The sequence below is a fragment of the Meleagris gallopavo genome, chromosome 4 (genome assembly GCF_000146605.3).
Source record: "Meleagris gallopavo isolate NT-WF06-2002-E0010 breed Aviagen turkey brand Nicholas breeding stock chromosome 4, Turkey_5.1, whole genome shotgun sequence".
Taxonomy (NCBI): Eukaryota; Metazoa; Chordata; class Aves; order Galliformes; family Phasianidae; genus Meleagris; species Meleagris gallopavo.
The window spans coordinates 12,729,445-12,746,693 of NC_015014.2; the positions used below are offsets into that span (position 1 = coordinate 12,729,445).

Consider the following 17,249-nt stretch of genomic DNA (forward strand, 5'->3'; position numbering starts at 1 on the left):
GTACTCTCCTGAGACAGCCCCAGTCTTTCTCCGGGATTTCTAAAAACTATTTGCTAGAAAAAAGGCACATTTGGCAAATACAGTTGGGATACATGAACACTTCAAAAGTGTTCAGAACACAGTGATCACAAGGGAAAATGATGGGGAGACAGTTTCAAGGAGAGTAACAGCTGGTATCCACAGCAGAGGACAAAGATGGAGGCAAAAAATCTGAAAGTGCTGCATTTAGGAAAACAGGCAAGATTAAACAGCTTTCACATTTACAATCTTTTCTTTTACTCTTGCAATCATTTGTAGGCCATTTCTTGGCATGCTTTCAGTACTGCTTCTGAGCTGTAACGTGCATGGGCACAGCAGAGTCAACTTTTAAAAACAAGTGATGTCTGAGGCATTCAGGTTTTACTTAACCACCAATCATTTTCCATTTCCATAGTATTTTGTAGCATAACATAACATCCCACGAATTGCAGAGTATACTCCCGTACCTTCATGATGAGCCTACGTGATGTCAATGGACTTTGTTCACAAGTTCTACTTATAAACCAACGCACTCTGATTATATTAAGTACTATCTGGTCACATGAAGATCCAATTTTATATTCTTTACACGTGAGATCTGGTCAGATGAAGCACCGATTTTATATTCTTTACAGTCAGCTTAAGCAACCTGAAATAAATCAAAAATTTTACAAGTTACATTACCTGTCAAATGAATGGAACTGTACAGGCTGTTCAGCAGCTCCATCACCAAGAACTCCAAGAAAGGCAGGTGGCAGAAGAGCAGGATCAACTGCAGTCCCATCAGCTGGTGTGCTTACTAAGCTTCTCAGAATGTCCTTCACATTAACATTTTTTGCAGCTGGCACAGAAGCTGAAGGTTTCATGTCCTCTGGTCCAGTTTCACCTCTGTCCTCCTGAGACTTATTTACTTCTAAGGACAGAGTGCAAAGTACTTCACTGACAGCATCTGGACCTGCACTGACACTCAGAGCTCCTGCCTCAGCAACACCGCCCGAACTGTTTGTTTGCTCTGAAGCTGGTTCCTCCCCAAGACCAGAGTCCCTTCTTTGTACAGATGCTGTACACTCTGAATCTCCAGCAGAAGCTGAAGTTAAAGCACCAATAGCAGCAGATGGATGTTCCACATCTGTTCAAAGTAGAGTCAGAGAACAAATTTTAAGTTCATTATTAACACAACTGTACTCACCACATTGCTCCAAGAAAGTAACACCAATAGGTGACAAAGAAAATAACATAATATTTCCTCTTACCTGCTTAAAGATTTATTAAGCATTCAATATGAAACTTAGAACAAAAAAAAATTCTGCTAATTTCTAAGAAGCTTGAAAAGACCTACCATCCAAAATTGCAGTAACAAAGAAACAGAAAATATTGACTTAACAGTGAAAGAATGAAAACGAACTGAGTGCTTTGGAGAAGAGTAGAAAGAGAAAGAAAAATACAGCCTTATAGCAAAAACAAAAAGCTGGCAGTCTCTGCTAACGCATACTGAACTGTAAACAAAATCATCATGTTTCTGCAACAAGCATTCAGTGAGACTGAACTACATGGCAACATTAATCTACAGATGAGATTGTTCTCAGATCAGAAAGATTCATACAAATACTGAGACAAATCCAACAGTTCCATGTAGTTTTTCTAAGTGCTTACAACGCACACATTTCTGTACGGCCTGGAGTGGACTTCTACAGAATTTTCAAATGCTTACATTACATTATTTCATTTAGCCAAATAATTAACAGTTCACCTGCAGCAGAAGTTCCATTATTTTCTTTCTCTGATTCCTTGAATGACTGACTGTGGTTTAGTGGTCTTCTTTCATTCTGGGGTTCCAGAATATCTCTGTATTTTGAAACCATGAGTACAGAAATAAAATATACAACTGCCAAAGCCAAGAACTGAGCCTGTTTACTATCCTCCTGTAGAAAAGGACACACACACAGATTTTCCATTACCATTTCAGTAGCATGCTTATTTTTCTCTGAAGTATGCCCAGCGCTACCATAAACAAACTGAACGTAAGCTGATATGTCAAAGAAAGAACTATATTCTCTACTCACAATCTAGCTCACCTATAAAGCAACTGTATTCAAGTGGCACTAATCCCTTCGTTTTTCTTAGATAAATACGACAATATTGACTAAGGTTGTATGTTTTGACTACATGCCTAAGATTAGTGCAGAGACTAAGTTCCCTTTAGTTACAGGCATTTGCTTTACTACATTTCCCCAGATTTACCAAGACACCAACTGTGAAGTACTACCAGGCATGCGGACTCAACAAAACTGAAGAAGCATTTATAAATTATTGTATAAAAATGAAGGAAGTAGAACAAACTCGAGTATGCAAGTTATGAGTTTGTTTCATCCTCAGCCTGTCTGGATGGTTGTACTGAGTTATGTTCAATTTAGACAAGAAATGCAAATATTTATTTGCAATACCTATATAACTTTCTGAAGAGATTTTAATAAAAACTTTAAAAGCATTTTACTGTGATTCACGTCAAGTGCCTCCTCAGAGCACTCAAGAACTACCAGCGAAAGAAATGAAAAGACTTATATGGCCACTTCTGAACAGCCAATGACGTAGTCTGAGACTATCGCTTTAGCCTTTGTTTAAAACAAATCTACCAAAAGAAAAACAGTTTTGTACACTTTGGAATCACAGGAGAAATTAATAATTTCGGTCTCCAGTGACCAACGAATAGAAAAAAAGAGGGATGAGGCAAAACTTTTCATTTACATAAGGCCTCAGGTAACAATCAATTTTGCTCCTTCTTTGAGTGGTTCAAGAAAGTAAGTTAAAATGTCAAGTCCATTTAAGCATGATCAGAGTGTAGTCCACTAATGGTAAGGATTAGAAAGAAAATTTTCTTCCCATATGAGCTTTTGCAAGACAGTTTCTAATTGTACTACAAATAAAGTTATTGACCAGTGAAGCACCGTTAGTCCCTCCTCACCAACTTTTTTCTGCTACTCCTATAGATCTCTAAAAAAAAGTTCAGACATTACCACTATTGGCGGTTAAATAGAATCCATCCAGGTTCCACCTACACATTTTCAAATCATACCAATCACAATTCTATGCACTGAATGCAATTTAAAAAAGCACACACAAATCAAACATAAAACATTTAGACGCAAAAAGTAACAGCTTAGGTAAAAAGAAGTAAATCATTTCACATCTGTTTGTGAAACAGAAACATTGGTGGATTAGATGAGCAAAAAACAATATATGTGTATACTATTTTTTAAATAAAAAACTCAATATGCTCGATTTTGAAAATTTCATTATTTAATTGTCACCAGTATCGAAGATTCACTTCCTGTTACTATTCTGCATGCTAACATCAAGGTAGGGGTTGAAAGAAGCTTGTTTCAATCAGTAATTGCTGTAAATAGTTTTACCTAAACTATGCTGGATAGCACACATGTCACTGTTTAAACCATGAAACTTGCTAAATACTGTAAATAGTGTAAAGCTCCAGCATTCCATCTGGTGGCTACTAATGACTTAGAGCCATTGCAGCTACTGTACTTGCAGTACACAAGGGTTTTTTTTCAAGCAATCAATCTCATTTCTTGATTATCAGCTATAAAAGCTGCTGACATACAGCTAAGTTATTTTCAGTCAACTCAAGTCATAAAAGCATACACAGAGATACAGAACATACACACAAACTGGTTCCTCTGAAGGGAAGTAAGGGAATTATAGTTGGTCTCAAATTTGTAATTATCTAGAGTTACTCATTTTTCAAAAAGTATACAAAAACATCTTTCTGATTCAAATATATACACGTTGTCTACGTACAGCATGTGAAAGTATACATCTGTACTAGAAAAAACACATTTAGTATCTGAAAGCCATTTTCACCTGTCCATGTCCAGTCCCAAACAATGTAACACAGCCTACAAAGTTCATGCTTTCTCAGTTACTGTGAGCAGTACTCAGTTTTTGTATAATCAATTTCGATAAACTGTAACACAGTGAGTGTTCAGGCAAACAGGTAAACACAGAAGCCTAGCTACAAAGGAAACAACATGACTGGTAACTCACTATATCTCTGAACACTACTGCTCGAAGTCTATTAATATCCATGTCCTGCAGAAGTCTGTCAAGGTCTCGTATTGGAGAAATTCCACCAGTCACGATGTCCACTGGACTCTGCATAAAAAAAGTTTGTTTTTAAAAGCATTTTACAAAGAATCACTAAATGCATACAGTTTCCCTCTGTACATAATACTATCATAAGTAGGAATGCAAAGGTCAGATAGTAATTTCGTATTTAAAGGAAAAAAGTCTTCTGACAAGACCAACTCTTCTGACAGAATTATTTCACTGTGGGAGGTTAAGTATGTAAATGTTAAATCAGCACCTTGGAAATATCACTTTAGCATTTCCAGTGTTCATGCTCTTCAGATCAATTGAAGTACCAATGGTGTGGTTATGAATTTGAAAAAACACCTCTCTGCAGAGAGTAGTAATTACTGACTTCTGTTTTCCTGAATGAGCTCTCATACTTGCCTTTGCTGCAGACTTTCCTGCTCCTAGAAACCCCTGCACTGTTTTTTGGTTCTTTGCAACATCTCCAATTGACTTCACCTGTGCATGTTGCTGACACTCCAAGCAATTTCTTACTGCTATGGCACATACTTAAAGGGGAAAAAAAAAAAGGAAAAAAAAAGAAAAAAAGGTTAAGAATTACCCTGGGAAATAGTATTGTCTATATCCCTTACAGAGATGTATAATACATTTCAGTTTATTGAAGTTTAAGCACACCAATAAAAGAAAATATTTTGCTTCCATAAATTTTAAATAGTTGCAAAAGACTGCTCAAAATACTTAAATGATTAATACCAAACTATTAGAACAAATTAAGTTATAATCCTAAATTATTAAGTTAGCATTATTACATCCTTTTTTCACTTCTCATTGAAATGTTACCATGCATGCTATCTCATGGGCTGGGGAAGGTGAAGTAGCTTAATTTCATACACTGGCAAGGAAGATATAGAAGGTACACTAGAGAAATAAATGAGAATAGCTGCTTCACAATGTTCTTGGACTAAATACTTTTATGTTACACGATACAATCTTTTTTTAGCTTCACAATTGTACCTGTTTTATCTTCTAATACGATTTTCAAAGGAAAAAAGAACTACCCCACCTCTATACCTGTTTGCATCCCATAAATCTTGTTCTACCTGCACAAAGTTTTAATTGCCTAGAAAGGGAGAGGAAGGCTAGTTACTGTTGATGCTCTGAGCTGCTCTGGCTCTCATGCAAATTAAATTTATCATTGCAAAGAAATCTTACAGCATGCAACTGGCATGAACGCTCTCCTCCTATATTAACCATTTGGATGCATAATGAGTCTTATAATTTTTTAGAAATGATCACTTCAATCCAATTTGAATTGAACTTACTATAGATCTGGTTATGCCTACTGATCAGTTTGATCCCTTCTGAAGTAAACATCTCTAGTTTGCATTTGTCCTTCATCTACTGACCACAACATTTATATCTCTTTTCTAAGGCATATGTGTAAAGGTTCACAGGTCTATATACAGTGCAAGATTTCTTTTTCTTAATGCTGTAGCATTCTCAGTCCTGACTATCTAAGGAACTTTGGAAAATGAACTATCATGTTTATTCATGGATAAAATGAAGACATACATCCAGAACCATCAGGCTACCAAACTCACTTTAATCTTTTATTTAAACTTTTTTGAAGAGATGAAAAAAAAAAACACAATTGCATTGGAAAGTACAGTAACAGTAAAATAGTAAAAGATCCCAAGGCATCTTTGACTAAATCTAGTCAATTTAAAAAAATTTAGAAAAATTCAAGCTACCAGCAGCTAATTATTTTATGTTATCAAGCTTCTCTATTTTAAGTGGTTTTATTTGCTTACCCAGACGAAGACATTGTCGTAGAATTCCTCCAGATGACATATTTTTTTCAGACTCAATTTCAGTGAAACCAAGAGAGCTTGCAAAAATTAACACGTCTACAAGGTTAATTAATCTCTGGAGAAATGTTAAAGAAGCTTCTACCGAGAGTCCTTGAGTTGCCTCAATGTTCTCCAATTCATGCTACGCAGAGAAAAAAATCAAACTAACATTAACTACTTGACAAAGATGATACTTTGTACAAATCAAATGAAGAAAAATGCATACTTGAAGTCCATTTTCAGCCACAAAGAAGTAATTAATAACTGCTCCTAGTACGTGATTAATATTGAGATTTAATTTTATTCCAGACCACTGTGGGATGATGTAGCTAACTGATGACTTTTTATCTCTTTAGGCAAAGAGGGCAGGCACTTCATTTTTCTTTGAGAAAACGTTCAAGTAGTAGCAAAAGGGGGAAAGATGCTTGTGGAAATACTCCCCTTTCTCAAAAGAACAGATATATTTAATATGCTATATAAAGGAAGGCATATTCCCCAAGAGAAATATTCAAATAAAAATGAAATCTCTTACAGTAGCAGACGTGGCAGCAGAAAGCAGAGGCAATATGCCACCACAAGCCATGATCATGTTGTCCATTACTTGAGAGATGAGGTGAATGGTATTGTGTACAAATATGACATTGTCACTGCTATTCACGAAGTCCATTACAGTTTTTGTAGAATGACTGTCCAAAACACAAAAGCGGGTTTCATGAAAATACTTTCAGAAAACAGTCTTTTTTTTTTTTTTAACAGTATTTTAGTGTGTTTGTTTACAAAAAAAAAATAAACAAATAGTTAGCAAAGGGCAGCAAATATCACCATAAGATTTGGCTGATGTTCCTTACGCTAAATCTAAAACTACATTTCCTTTCAGTTCTTAAAACTTCTCCAAATCACAGTCAGCTAATAACATCAAGATTTATGATTAACATCTTGGATAAAGAAGTATTATAAGGCTGGTCCATGATTATCTGTTATAGCAGAAGTCACTGTATCAGTGCATACAACAAAGTCCCTTGGAGGTATTAACTAAATCCTAATCTAAATCTTTGGAGAAACAAAATAATAAGACAAATAAATACTACAATATGAATAAATACTACAACAAAAAATGGACATTTGAATAGAGGCAATAAAATAGATTTTTTTTGAGTTTGAGTAAACTACCAGATGTGCAGCTTTCCAAGTTGAAGAGCAACTATGATACAGTTTTAAGAAAATCTCAAGATAATCATAATCAGAAATTGGATAATCATCCAATGGAAAGCACAAATTTACCTTCTCCACATCTGTATATCTGTTTCAATGGAAAAGAGCAAGTCTGTAAGCAAGCGCTGATGCATCAGTGACCACTTAAACTCAGGAATACGGAACACAGTTGATCTAGAGTCTCTTCTCTGCCCATCCGATGTAGCAGCTAGCTCTTGTCCTGAAGAATCTTGCTGCCTTGACATCTGAAAACACAATTAAAAAAAAAATATATAAACGTATATATATACCCACATACCCGGTTATTGGTTTCCATGGAAAGGCATTCAGCATTTAGATATTCTACAAGTTTTGACTTTGCGCATAGTTACAAATAAAGCTAAAACTAATACACAAAAGCTATTTATTGAATACAACAAACCTACAAACTAATCTATAGCTGCTACTACACCTGTCAGTCTAAGCATACACAAGCAGCAACTCAACCTTACCACAGGAGGAGTATATGTTGCTGTAGGGAGCATTTTTCCTCCTTTAAGGAAGAACGGTGCAGAATGAAGAGCATCCATTAACAGGTATCTCTGCAGAAGGGAAGTACTCAGATGCATGACTATTTAACCATGAAAAGCTGAAACAGAAACTAAAAACTAGAGCGTTGGAGCACAGCAGTAGAGAACCGAAGCCCAGTTTTAAATTATACTTGGACAAAAACATAAGCTGACACGATGGAGGGTTAACTCCATAAAATTTTAGTTTCAAAAAAATATAGTGTACCTGCAGAGAACCAAGAGTAAAGAATATTTTCACAAGTTCCATCGGGATGTCATATAAATTTAGTGGTATTTTTTCTGCCCAAGGAATGTTAGCTACTCAATAATTCAATTGGTTACAATTACAAGAGAACAGATTGATAAGAGAGTAAGGGAGTTGGGTAAAGAAGCAGAAGAAATGCTAGATGAAATCAAATTAGAATATGTTTCTTTCAGTTCTTCAACATTAAGAATGGAAGTACTGACAAATGAAGGATTTAACTAGCAAAGCACTCAGTCTCTGTCAGCATCAATAAGTGGATATACAAAGAATAGAAGCTTAGAAACTTCACAGCACACAAATTTGTAAGAATTATGGCTATTTTAACCCTGAGTCTGAAAACATTCTTTAGATAACTAGCAAAATACAGATACATTAAAACTCCCACAATGTGCATGAGCACCCTTTTTTGAAAATGCTAGCAGTTAAGAATCTCCTTTTATTTCTAAGTTAAGCATACAAAGGACTGATAGACCTTACCTCAGGTAGGGATCTGGGGGGCAGAGGTGCTTCAAGATGTGTACTGGCTTTCAGTTCCAGTCTTTCTGTATCAGATGCAACACTAGAAACATCAAGCCTGGCAATTCTTTTTTCAGAGCATCCTGCATGCTCTGGTACATGTGCATTGGTATCGTCAGCTGTTCTGGTTTCACTATAAAGCACCTTTTCTTCCTCCAGTTTCTTTTCCCTTCTGAATTCGGCTGATTCACTACTTCCGTTGCAGAACTGACTGTTTCTGATAAAGCCAGTTCTTTGTTTTGCCCATCCACGCCTCCAGTATCTTCAGATTTTAAAAGCGCAGATTCAAGTCCCTGTTGTACTGCCTTTTCCTGCTTTGCCTCTTCATTTTCATTAGAGTTGTGCTTTCTGTCTGTTTCTGCAAACTCTCCTGAAGGCAAAGGCATACTACTCTCCTCTTTCAAATCAACGAAGTCATCTTCGTCTTCCACTTCCACTGCTGATCTTTCCATACCTGAACTTTCATGAGTTTCTCCTTCCAAAGAAGTTTCCATTACCAAAGAAGCTGCAGTAACAGCAGCCGTTTCCTCCACAAACTCATGAGCTCTGCTCAGAGAATCTTCAATTGCTTCAGCTATTCCACTACTAATTTCAGAAACACTGGGTTTTATTGCTTCAGGCTCTGGAGAAAGTTCTGAACAAGGCACTGCTTTTAGATCCTGCATAGTTTTCCTGTCCTCATCCTTCAAGTCCTTCCTTTGCTTAGAGACTGAAGGAGTTTGCTGGTCACCATCTGACTTGTTTTTTTCAGTACTGGACTCCATATCATCAAGGAAGGGAGGAGCAGTAGCAGCTTCTTTTAATTCCAAACACTGCTTCTTTTCCACAACTTCAGCTCCTTTGCCAACTCCAGAAATTGTTCTAATTGGAGCTGAAGGACAGATTACACTCTCTTCACTTCCCTTCTCTTGGTATTCCCTGTACATTTGAGAAAGACTTTCTTTGTGCATTTCAAAGGTTACCTAGAAGAAGAGCGTTGAAAGGACAAAAATACGTACATTAATAACCATTTCCTCTGAGAAACTCAAACTCCTTATTCAAATCACTATTTTCTACTATAAATTTGTATTAGATGCTACCCTCACAATTCTGTGAAACTAAATGTTAAAAATGAATTTCATATCGCAAATCACTTCAACTAACAGGAAGTATTTTGTCATGGTTTGACAATGTTTTTGTTATTGGTATTGAACATCATAACATCATGTAGAGCACTGGGAGTTCAAGAGTTAATGCTCCCATTCTGTGGATTGTCGTCAGTTCCAGGTATACGTGTCTCAAGAAGAGAAGAACTACATAAGCCAGAGGACTTTTCATTGTTCATCAAACACGTATTAATGTACTGTAGGAGCAGCATACTGTACCAACATGACTTGGAGCATTTTATTAGTTCAAGTTTATATAACAGTCTCTAGCAACAGATCAGAGAAATCCTTCCTCAGTTTCAAAAAAAAAGTAATTCCATATTAGTTCCAAATCTTATGTATAAACAAAAAAAGCATAAATGACAACAGACAACTGAAAGCTCATCCCTCTATCACAACGAATCTATTAAACCCCTGATAGCAGTATACTGCTAAATAGCTTTAGCCATTTTTATTTGACATTTTGTTGCTATTATTTCAGAAATACTCTTCCAAAACCCCTCTGAACTACCCCAAAGCCAGGATATCAAAGGCAACTTCAAGACCACCATATTAATAAGCCCTCTTTTTCAATCTTTAACTAATTTTCAAAAACTTGACTAGGTAAATATGCTACTGTTGGTCAAATGCATTGCTTATGAATAGAAGAAATCCTGACAACTGGAAGTTATCTTCAGTCAGCTTTCTCCTTTTCTCCATCTCCCTGTTGTTTCCCCCATTTCCAAAATTACTAAAAACCTTTATTTCAACAAATCAAAATGAGGTATTTAACAAATGAAAATACTGTTGGCATATACTGTTAATTCACTAACCAAAAACATTCTGTGCTACTCTCTTTTAGAAGTTTCCTGTTGAATGTTTTTTTGTTGTTATTGTTTTTTTTTGTTGCTGTTGTTTTTGTGACAACTTATGTCCTAACTTGAAATCAGATTGGTACCACAGATTAATCTTGCATGTTAGCATGTGAAACAAATAATAGGCTTTGTGGTTTTGTTCTTCCAACCACGACAACTGAAAAGTACAAGCATAAGTCCCAATGACCATAAGATTATAAAGGCAACCAACTTTGCAACGTGTTCTTCTCGGCTCAGCTTGAGCCAAAAGTTAAAAATGTTATGTACAGGACAGGGATGCAGTATAATTTCACAGTCAGTCTCACTTAAAACAAGGAATAGACAAGTGTTTGGATGCCATTATAAGCAACCTCTTCAACATTCGGGAAACCAAATCATGCTCCTCAGGACTGGTAATCACTAATACCAAAAAGAATGTGGCAAGAAAGTCAATACAGACAAATGTTATCTTTACAGATGGGCAATGTAAATTTCTGGGCAAATAAATCCAAGCATAATCTGATGAGAATCTATATTGATTGAAGAACAATGCAGGGAACTGCAAGGAGAGACACACTGAAAGAAAATCAGAAAGCACAGAACTGCAGGAGTACATCAACACACACAAAAAAGTCACCTAAAAAGGAAATAATTTTCTCCTTCCACCACAAACATCAGAATGGTTTCATGTCACTTAACAACTAAGAAATTAAACAATGTACTTTATATAATGCACAAATCAAAATTGAAACAAACAAAATTAGACTACAAGATAGGACTTTTCCAACTTGCACATCAAATCCGAGGTTTTCTTGGTAGTACAGAAATCATGAAATACAGCTTTGCCAAACCCAACTTTTCAACATACCTGTCTAAACAGTTCCACTTACTCTACAGTTTTGTAATTTCTTTTGACAGGAAACCAACAAATAGTGGTAGCACAGCAAAGCCACTGGATAATTCTTCTCCTACACTTTTGTTCCACGCCATGGCATTTTGTAATTGCACAAGTTCAAAGCCAAATAATACATCCCACAAAGAAAATGCAAATGTTAACAAATGCAGTATGAACAGGATGCAAAATAAAACAGAATTTGAGATTATTAAATACAAATACATAACATATAAAAGCATTAAACATTAGTATCTGCAAACCTGCAACAATTTACAAGAAAAAAATCAACTTGGAAACCTTAAATGTACTTTAGTCATTTTTTATTTTCCTTAAGGCATTTGCAACTGTAAAGCTGATAATACAAAATTAATTACTAGAAATTGTTCCAAATTGGTGAGCTAAAAGGCCAATCATTAATCTTCACCATCATTTGATGGGTAATCCATAGCAGTTTGCAATGCCTGGAATGCAACTCTACGCACTACTAGCTAAAGACACTTGCGAGCTAATAACTGCAGCATTTGCCTCCACCATTAATTTTAACTTAATTTGACATCCAACATTTACTAATTGGCAAGGAGAAAAATTAGCATACAGCAAGGAAAAAGGTTAAGATGATTGACATTTGCATTAAAGAACATAGGGAAAATATTTTAATTACATGTTAAAATTCTGTTTTCCTTTCTACTATGAGGTGGGCAATTTTGGAGAGGAGAAGAAGCAAATGCCTGCCAGACAGATCAGACAAATATATAGTACTGCCACTTCCGCATAGAATTAACTCAGCGCCAAGCAATTCCTGCACTTGATGCCTTCAAATCTAGAAGGCATAACAACTTTTTAACATCTTAACAAGCATTGTTTTGGTCTGTTTTTCCACTTCTCCATCAGAAACATTAACTGTTTAAATGTGAACCTGATCCCCAGTATCTGGCATCAATGCCTAATTTTTAATTCAGTGAAAGGAAAGGTATAAAAGTACGGTGTGCACCACACACTGTCTTACAGTCTGTAACCTACTGACCCTAAGGAATCTTTGGTTTACTTCTGAGCATTTAATAGAAGACAGGTAAGAAAAGCTAATTCAGTATCATGCAGGACACGAAACATAAGAAGTTTCTAGGAGTCATCCACACTTCTAACAAAAAGCATCCATTGACATTAAAATAGAAAAGAAAAAAAAAAAGTAGTGACAACTACATTTCCATGTTCTAAACTATATTCCTACATTTTCACTTAAGTAGTAATACTTTCGCCTTTTTTCTACCCAGATTCAGAAATTACATAAATGCGAAGTCTCTGGAATAAGAAATTATGTATTAGTGACATATTCAAAATATTCATGGAAGACTTAGCTTATTTGGGAGAGAAAGCTGTAAATCAGCACTGGACTATCTTCGAATCTAGTCAAGGTATATCTTTACCTATCTCTATAGAATACTACTGTGCCTCGAACACACTTCATATCTAGATATTAACAAACATATATCATAGTTAAATTCAGTGTTTACCACTGTGCATGTCTTAACACTCTTCTTCCTGGCCATAGCTTTCATATGTGTCTGTATGCTGTTGGAAGCCCCATAGCAGAAAATGCAACTCAGACCAGAGGTATTTTCTCCTTTAGTCCCCACAGCCACAGAGAACACAGATAGCAGCGCGTGGAGGAGATCTTCTCACACTCTGCAGCAACTGCAAAGCAGGCCACTAGCAGTTTTCAGACCTGCAGAAGAAGGTCACACCTTCCCAAGTTCTTCTACGAAGTGATAAAGATGAGAACCCATTTTCTCTTCAAGTCCTCTCTGCTTGGGAGCACTAATTCATACATGTTTGCCACTTCTTCCCATCAGTTCTTTCCCTTGCATTTAAGTTTCCCTATTTCTTCTTTTAGAGATCTTTGGCATTTCTCAATCAGTAGCAAATGTCTATTATACTCTCTCTTTAACAGCTTCTGTGTAGCTCCATCTACTCAGCTGATCCACTCTTTCCTGCTTCTTAAAGTCTCAGTCGACCATGCTCATTTTATTCCCAATTTATTATCTTCTTTCAGTTCAATTCAGTCATATTTTAACATCCTGCATATGATTATGACATTCCATTCAAACTAAGTGAACAATGAGATGGAACAGCTTCCCAATGAACATACATGCTGCATTTTTAAGAGCCCATCAGTGGTTCATGATCCCTCCTTCCAGCTATTCTGCCTGCTGAATAACAAAATTACGTTCTTCTCAGAAGTCCTCATCAGGAAAAGCCTTCTTACATACCTTCTACAAAACAAAGCTCAAGGAGAGAAGGTTTAGATTGAATGTCAGGGGAAAGGTCTTCCCAGAGAGAGCAGTGAGATGTTGGAACAGGCTGCCTAGAGAGGCTGTGGATGCTCTGTCCCTGGATGTGTTGAAGACCAGGTTAAGATGGAGCCCCAGGCAACACCATCTAGTACCAGAACTGGAGGTTGGTGGCCATACCTTTGGCAGGGGGCTGGAGCTTGATGACCTTTGGGTCCCTTCCAACCCAAGCCATTCTATGATTCTATGAAAGGAAGACTGCATCAGGCCCACAACTTTAGAAGCTGCATGCACAATTTGAAGGGAGGCTGCACATTCGACTCTACAAGATCCTTCTCCTCTACACAAATAAGGTGGTCCTCCGAGAACCACTCACATCTAGAAAAGGCAATTTTTTTTTTAACAAATAGCAATTCATACTGTAAGAATTAATTCCCTATATAAGTATTTCAAGCTTGCTACTAAATAACTGCATCTCCCCCAGCTTTGCTTCGAAAATCCTTATACGAGCCACTTATACAAGTCTCTCAGCTAGCTCCCTCCGCATCCTCTTAGGTTAATGCAGACACACTTTTCAGAAGACCGAATAACACCTGAAACTTTCAAAATGCCTTATAGCTAAAAATGCCTGGACACACCAATGTAGGAGACCTTAACCTTTCCAAAATATGGGAGAAAAATGGAGAGACAGCCTTCCTCAGCAGCTTCGGAATGTCAACCAGATTTGGACTCATGAGTATTGCTACTGTCTGCAAATTGAAGTGGTTTTTTTTGTGTGCGTGCATGATTTTTTTGGTTTTGTTGTTGGTACGTTTTGCAAGGTTTCTTTCCTCATTTTATATTCATCATATATTAATTTCTCCACCAACTAGTCTCTGCTGGTTTTGCCAATTTTCCTGCATACATATTTAACATTTACTGATAATTATTATAATTGTACTTTGTAATAACTACATTGAACTAAGTTGTTTTTTGAAGTACTAATATTTCAAGATTATATTTCTTTCCTATTTAAATCTGAAAATAGAATTTCAAAACATTTTCCACTTACAGAGACAATAAAACTGTAGTATGGACATACTAAAATTTCTGAGACTTAGCCAATGACAATTTGCTGAGAGACTTAAAAAGATTAAGAATTCACCCAACTGTCTTCTCTTTAATCAAATCATACAATAACACAGAACAACTTTTGAGGTAGTAAGATATATTTAAGGTCCTAAAAATAAGTACATATTAGTTCTTTCCAGCAGTTTAAAACAGAAATAATCTAGGAGTGCATTTACATCGTGTAAATCATGTTATCCTTGTAAAACTTGGGGATCTTGAAAGCCCAAAAAGGCAAGGTGATCACTAGCCTTTGTGTCCTATTATTAAATATTAACAAAACTATTTGTTCTTTTTACTAAGTAACACCACTTGATGAATTAAGACTGAGGCCTTGCAACCATGATTAAAATGTAGAAGAAACCAAAGTTCTTGCAATCTGTCATGAATTCAGTTCTAGCTGATTAGAACAAACCTGAGTTTTGATTTAATTTTTTCATTAACATTTTTATTAAACTAGAAGTGACAAATAGACTATTGTATGCAATTTGTTAATATTTGAAAAACAGCAAAAGATACAATACGGAAATCAGTAAGATACATGACCAAAGTTAAGAAATTTGGTTTTAAAAAGGTTACACACACCTTTTAAATTCTGAGTGCAAGGAAACCAATGTAGTGCAATTATGCTAGAAAAGCCGTCGCTGCTTATAAAACGTTGTGCAGCTGTTGGAGGAGAGGGTTACAGTGACAAACAGCTTCCCTGCTACAAAGGTGGCAGGAAATCTATCAAACTGGACAATAAAATTGCAATTGAGTTTCTTTGGCTTTTTATAGCAGCTGCATGTATCTTGATGTGTAGCTCTGCAAAACCTATCCAATTCTGTAATACTATTCCTTTATACACCAGTTCTTTATCATAGAATGGTGTTATAAATTAGTAGTAAGAAAGGAGCAAAGGGTTGTAAAAAGAAAAATAAGCAGTAACCCAATACAATTAGAGATGAAATAATAAAAACACAAATTGGTTATTCTCTTAGCAGTGTTAAGGAAATATTTTTGTTCCCATAATTCCTACAATACTTTGAAAGCATACTAGAAATCAAATACACCTGAGATGCACTTAACATCTAACAATTTGCCATCTGAATGATGTCTATCCCATGCTACGTATGAACCTCAATATTTGTATGGCAGAATAGAATGATATTCAAAATAAATAAAAATAGGGGGACTAAAAATTAATTATTATTAGATACAGATATCTAAGGACCTTTTCAAGTGATTACTAACATTTCACCACAGTTTTTCAGCAATTTATTGTAATTTATGTTAAAATAGTTGCAAGCTAACTATGAAAGACATTGCCTAGTTCTATACAGCTAGCCAGCATAAAATGCAAATATATATATATTTTTTTTAAATCAAGGCAAATGTATAAAAAGTTTTTCTTTGTTTTCCTTTTCCTTCGCTTCTTGAAATGGATATTATTAGCACCAATGTACAAACAAACAGAACTCAAACTCATCTGAATTCCTTCAAAACATAATATTGCTCCATTGCTAGTGCTGCCTGTAACATATACTTGTAACCCCACCACAGTCAACTTCTTTTGAAGTACAGTGGAAGAAGGAAACATCCTTACGTATTGACTAAAAAGCCAAAAAGTTAGACAGAGGCAAACTGATAATTGGAAGTTGTTTAGACCATCAAGGATACCTTGCTGTATGCCAGCATGTCAGGAAGTGCCTGAGAGAAACACAAAGGGCAAACAACACCATATTCTCATACATTACGGTACTGCACAAAAACCATATATGGCTATTCCAAAAAAGGAACAAAAAAAAAAAGTCAGGAATAATTATCTGTACCTCCTATTTCTTGGTATTCTGGTATTTCCTAAGAACAGGAATAATATTAGGCTATAATAGGATCACTAAAAAATCTTGATCTTTTGTTTTGTTTTAAACATCTATAAATTCTAGCTCACTGACTCATCTCATTGTCACTAAATTAAAATCACGATCCCAAATCCACATGATTATTTCAAAGCTGCTTGAATTGGATTTTATACATTATTTTATCCTACAACCAAAAGAAAACCAGGCATACAGCTTTTAAAATATGGAAAATAATTTTTTAATTCAGTACACCAAAGCTTTCTATACCAAAGCTTTCTATACCAAAGCTAGGAAGGTGATCTTCCTTTGCAGGGACAGTTCCCCAGCAATTCTAAGCAAACACAGAAATGTTCTAAATTATGCCAGTTTTTATAAACACACATTAGAGAATTTTGATCTGGCTACACCTCACCATTGTACAATCTATTCTATTCACACCTCCACATCTCAAGGGAAAGAGATGAAACAGGTTTCTGAGGACAGCAGAGCCAACACAAAAGACAGGTGATAAAGCATTTTCCAAAAACTAAAAAAGTTATCTCTATAAAGGGTTAAAACTTGGCACTGTATGCTTTGCACCTGGAATGCATTTAGCCAAGTGACTCCTTAATGATACCGTACACT

At 35.8% G+C, this 17,249-nt stretch overlaps 1 protein-coding gene across 1 annotated transcript in view; it reads right to left on the reverse strand.

The window, feature by feature from the left end:
- Positions 1-17,249, reverse strand: part of LRBA (LPS responsive beige-like anchor protein) — a 368,564-nt gene that overhangs the window by 291,797 nt on the left and 59,518 nt on the right. Inside the window, 9 exon segments of the mRNA XM_010709547.3 lie at positions 703-1,147; positions 1,769-1,940; positions 4,078-4,185; positions 4,546-4,673; positions 5,937-6,117; positions 6,508-6,661; positions 7,257-7,432; positions 8,478-8,683; positions 8,686-9,478. Of these exon segments, the coding sequence (XP_010707849.2) occupies positions 703-1,147; positions 1,769-1,940; positions 4,078-4,185; positions 4,546-4,673; positions 5,937-6,117; positions 6,508-6,661; positions 7,257-7,432; positions 8,478-8,683; positions 8,686-9,478 (2,363 nt within the window).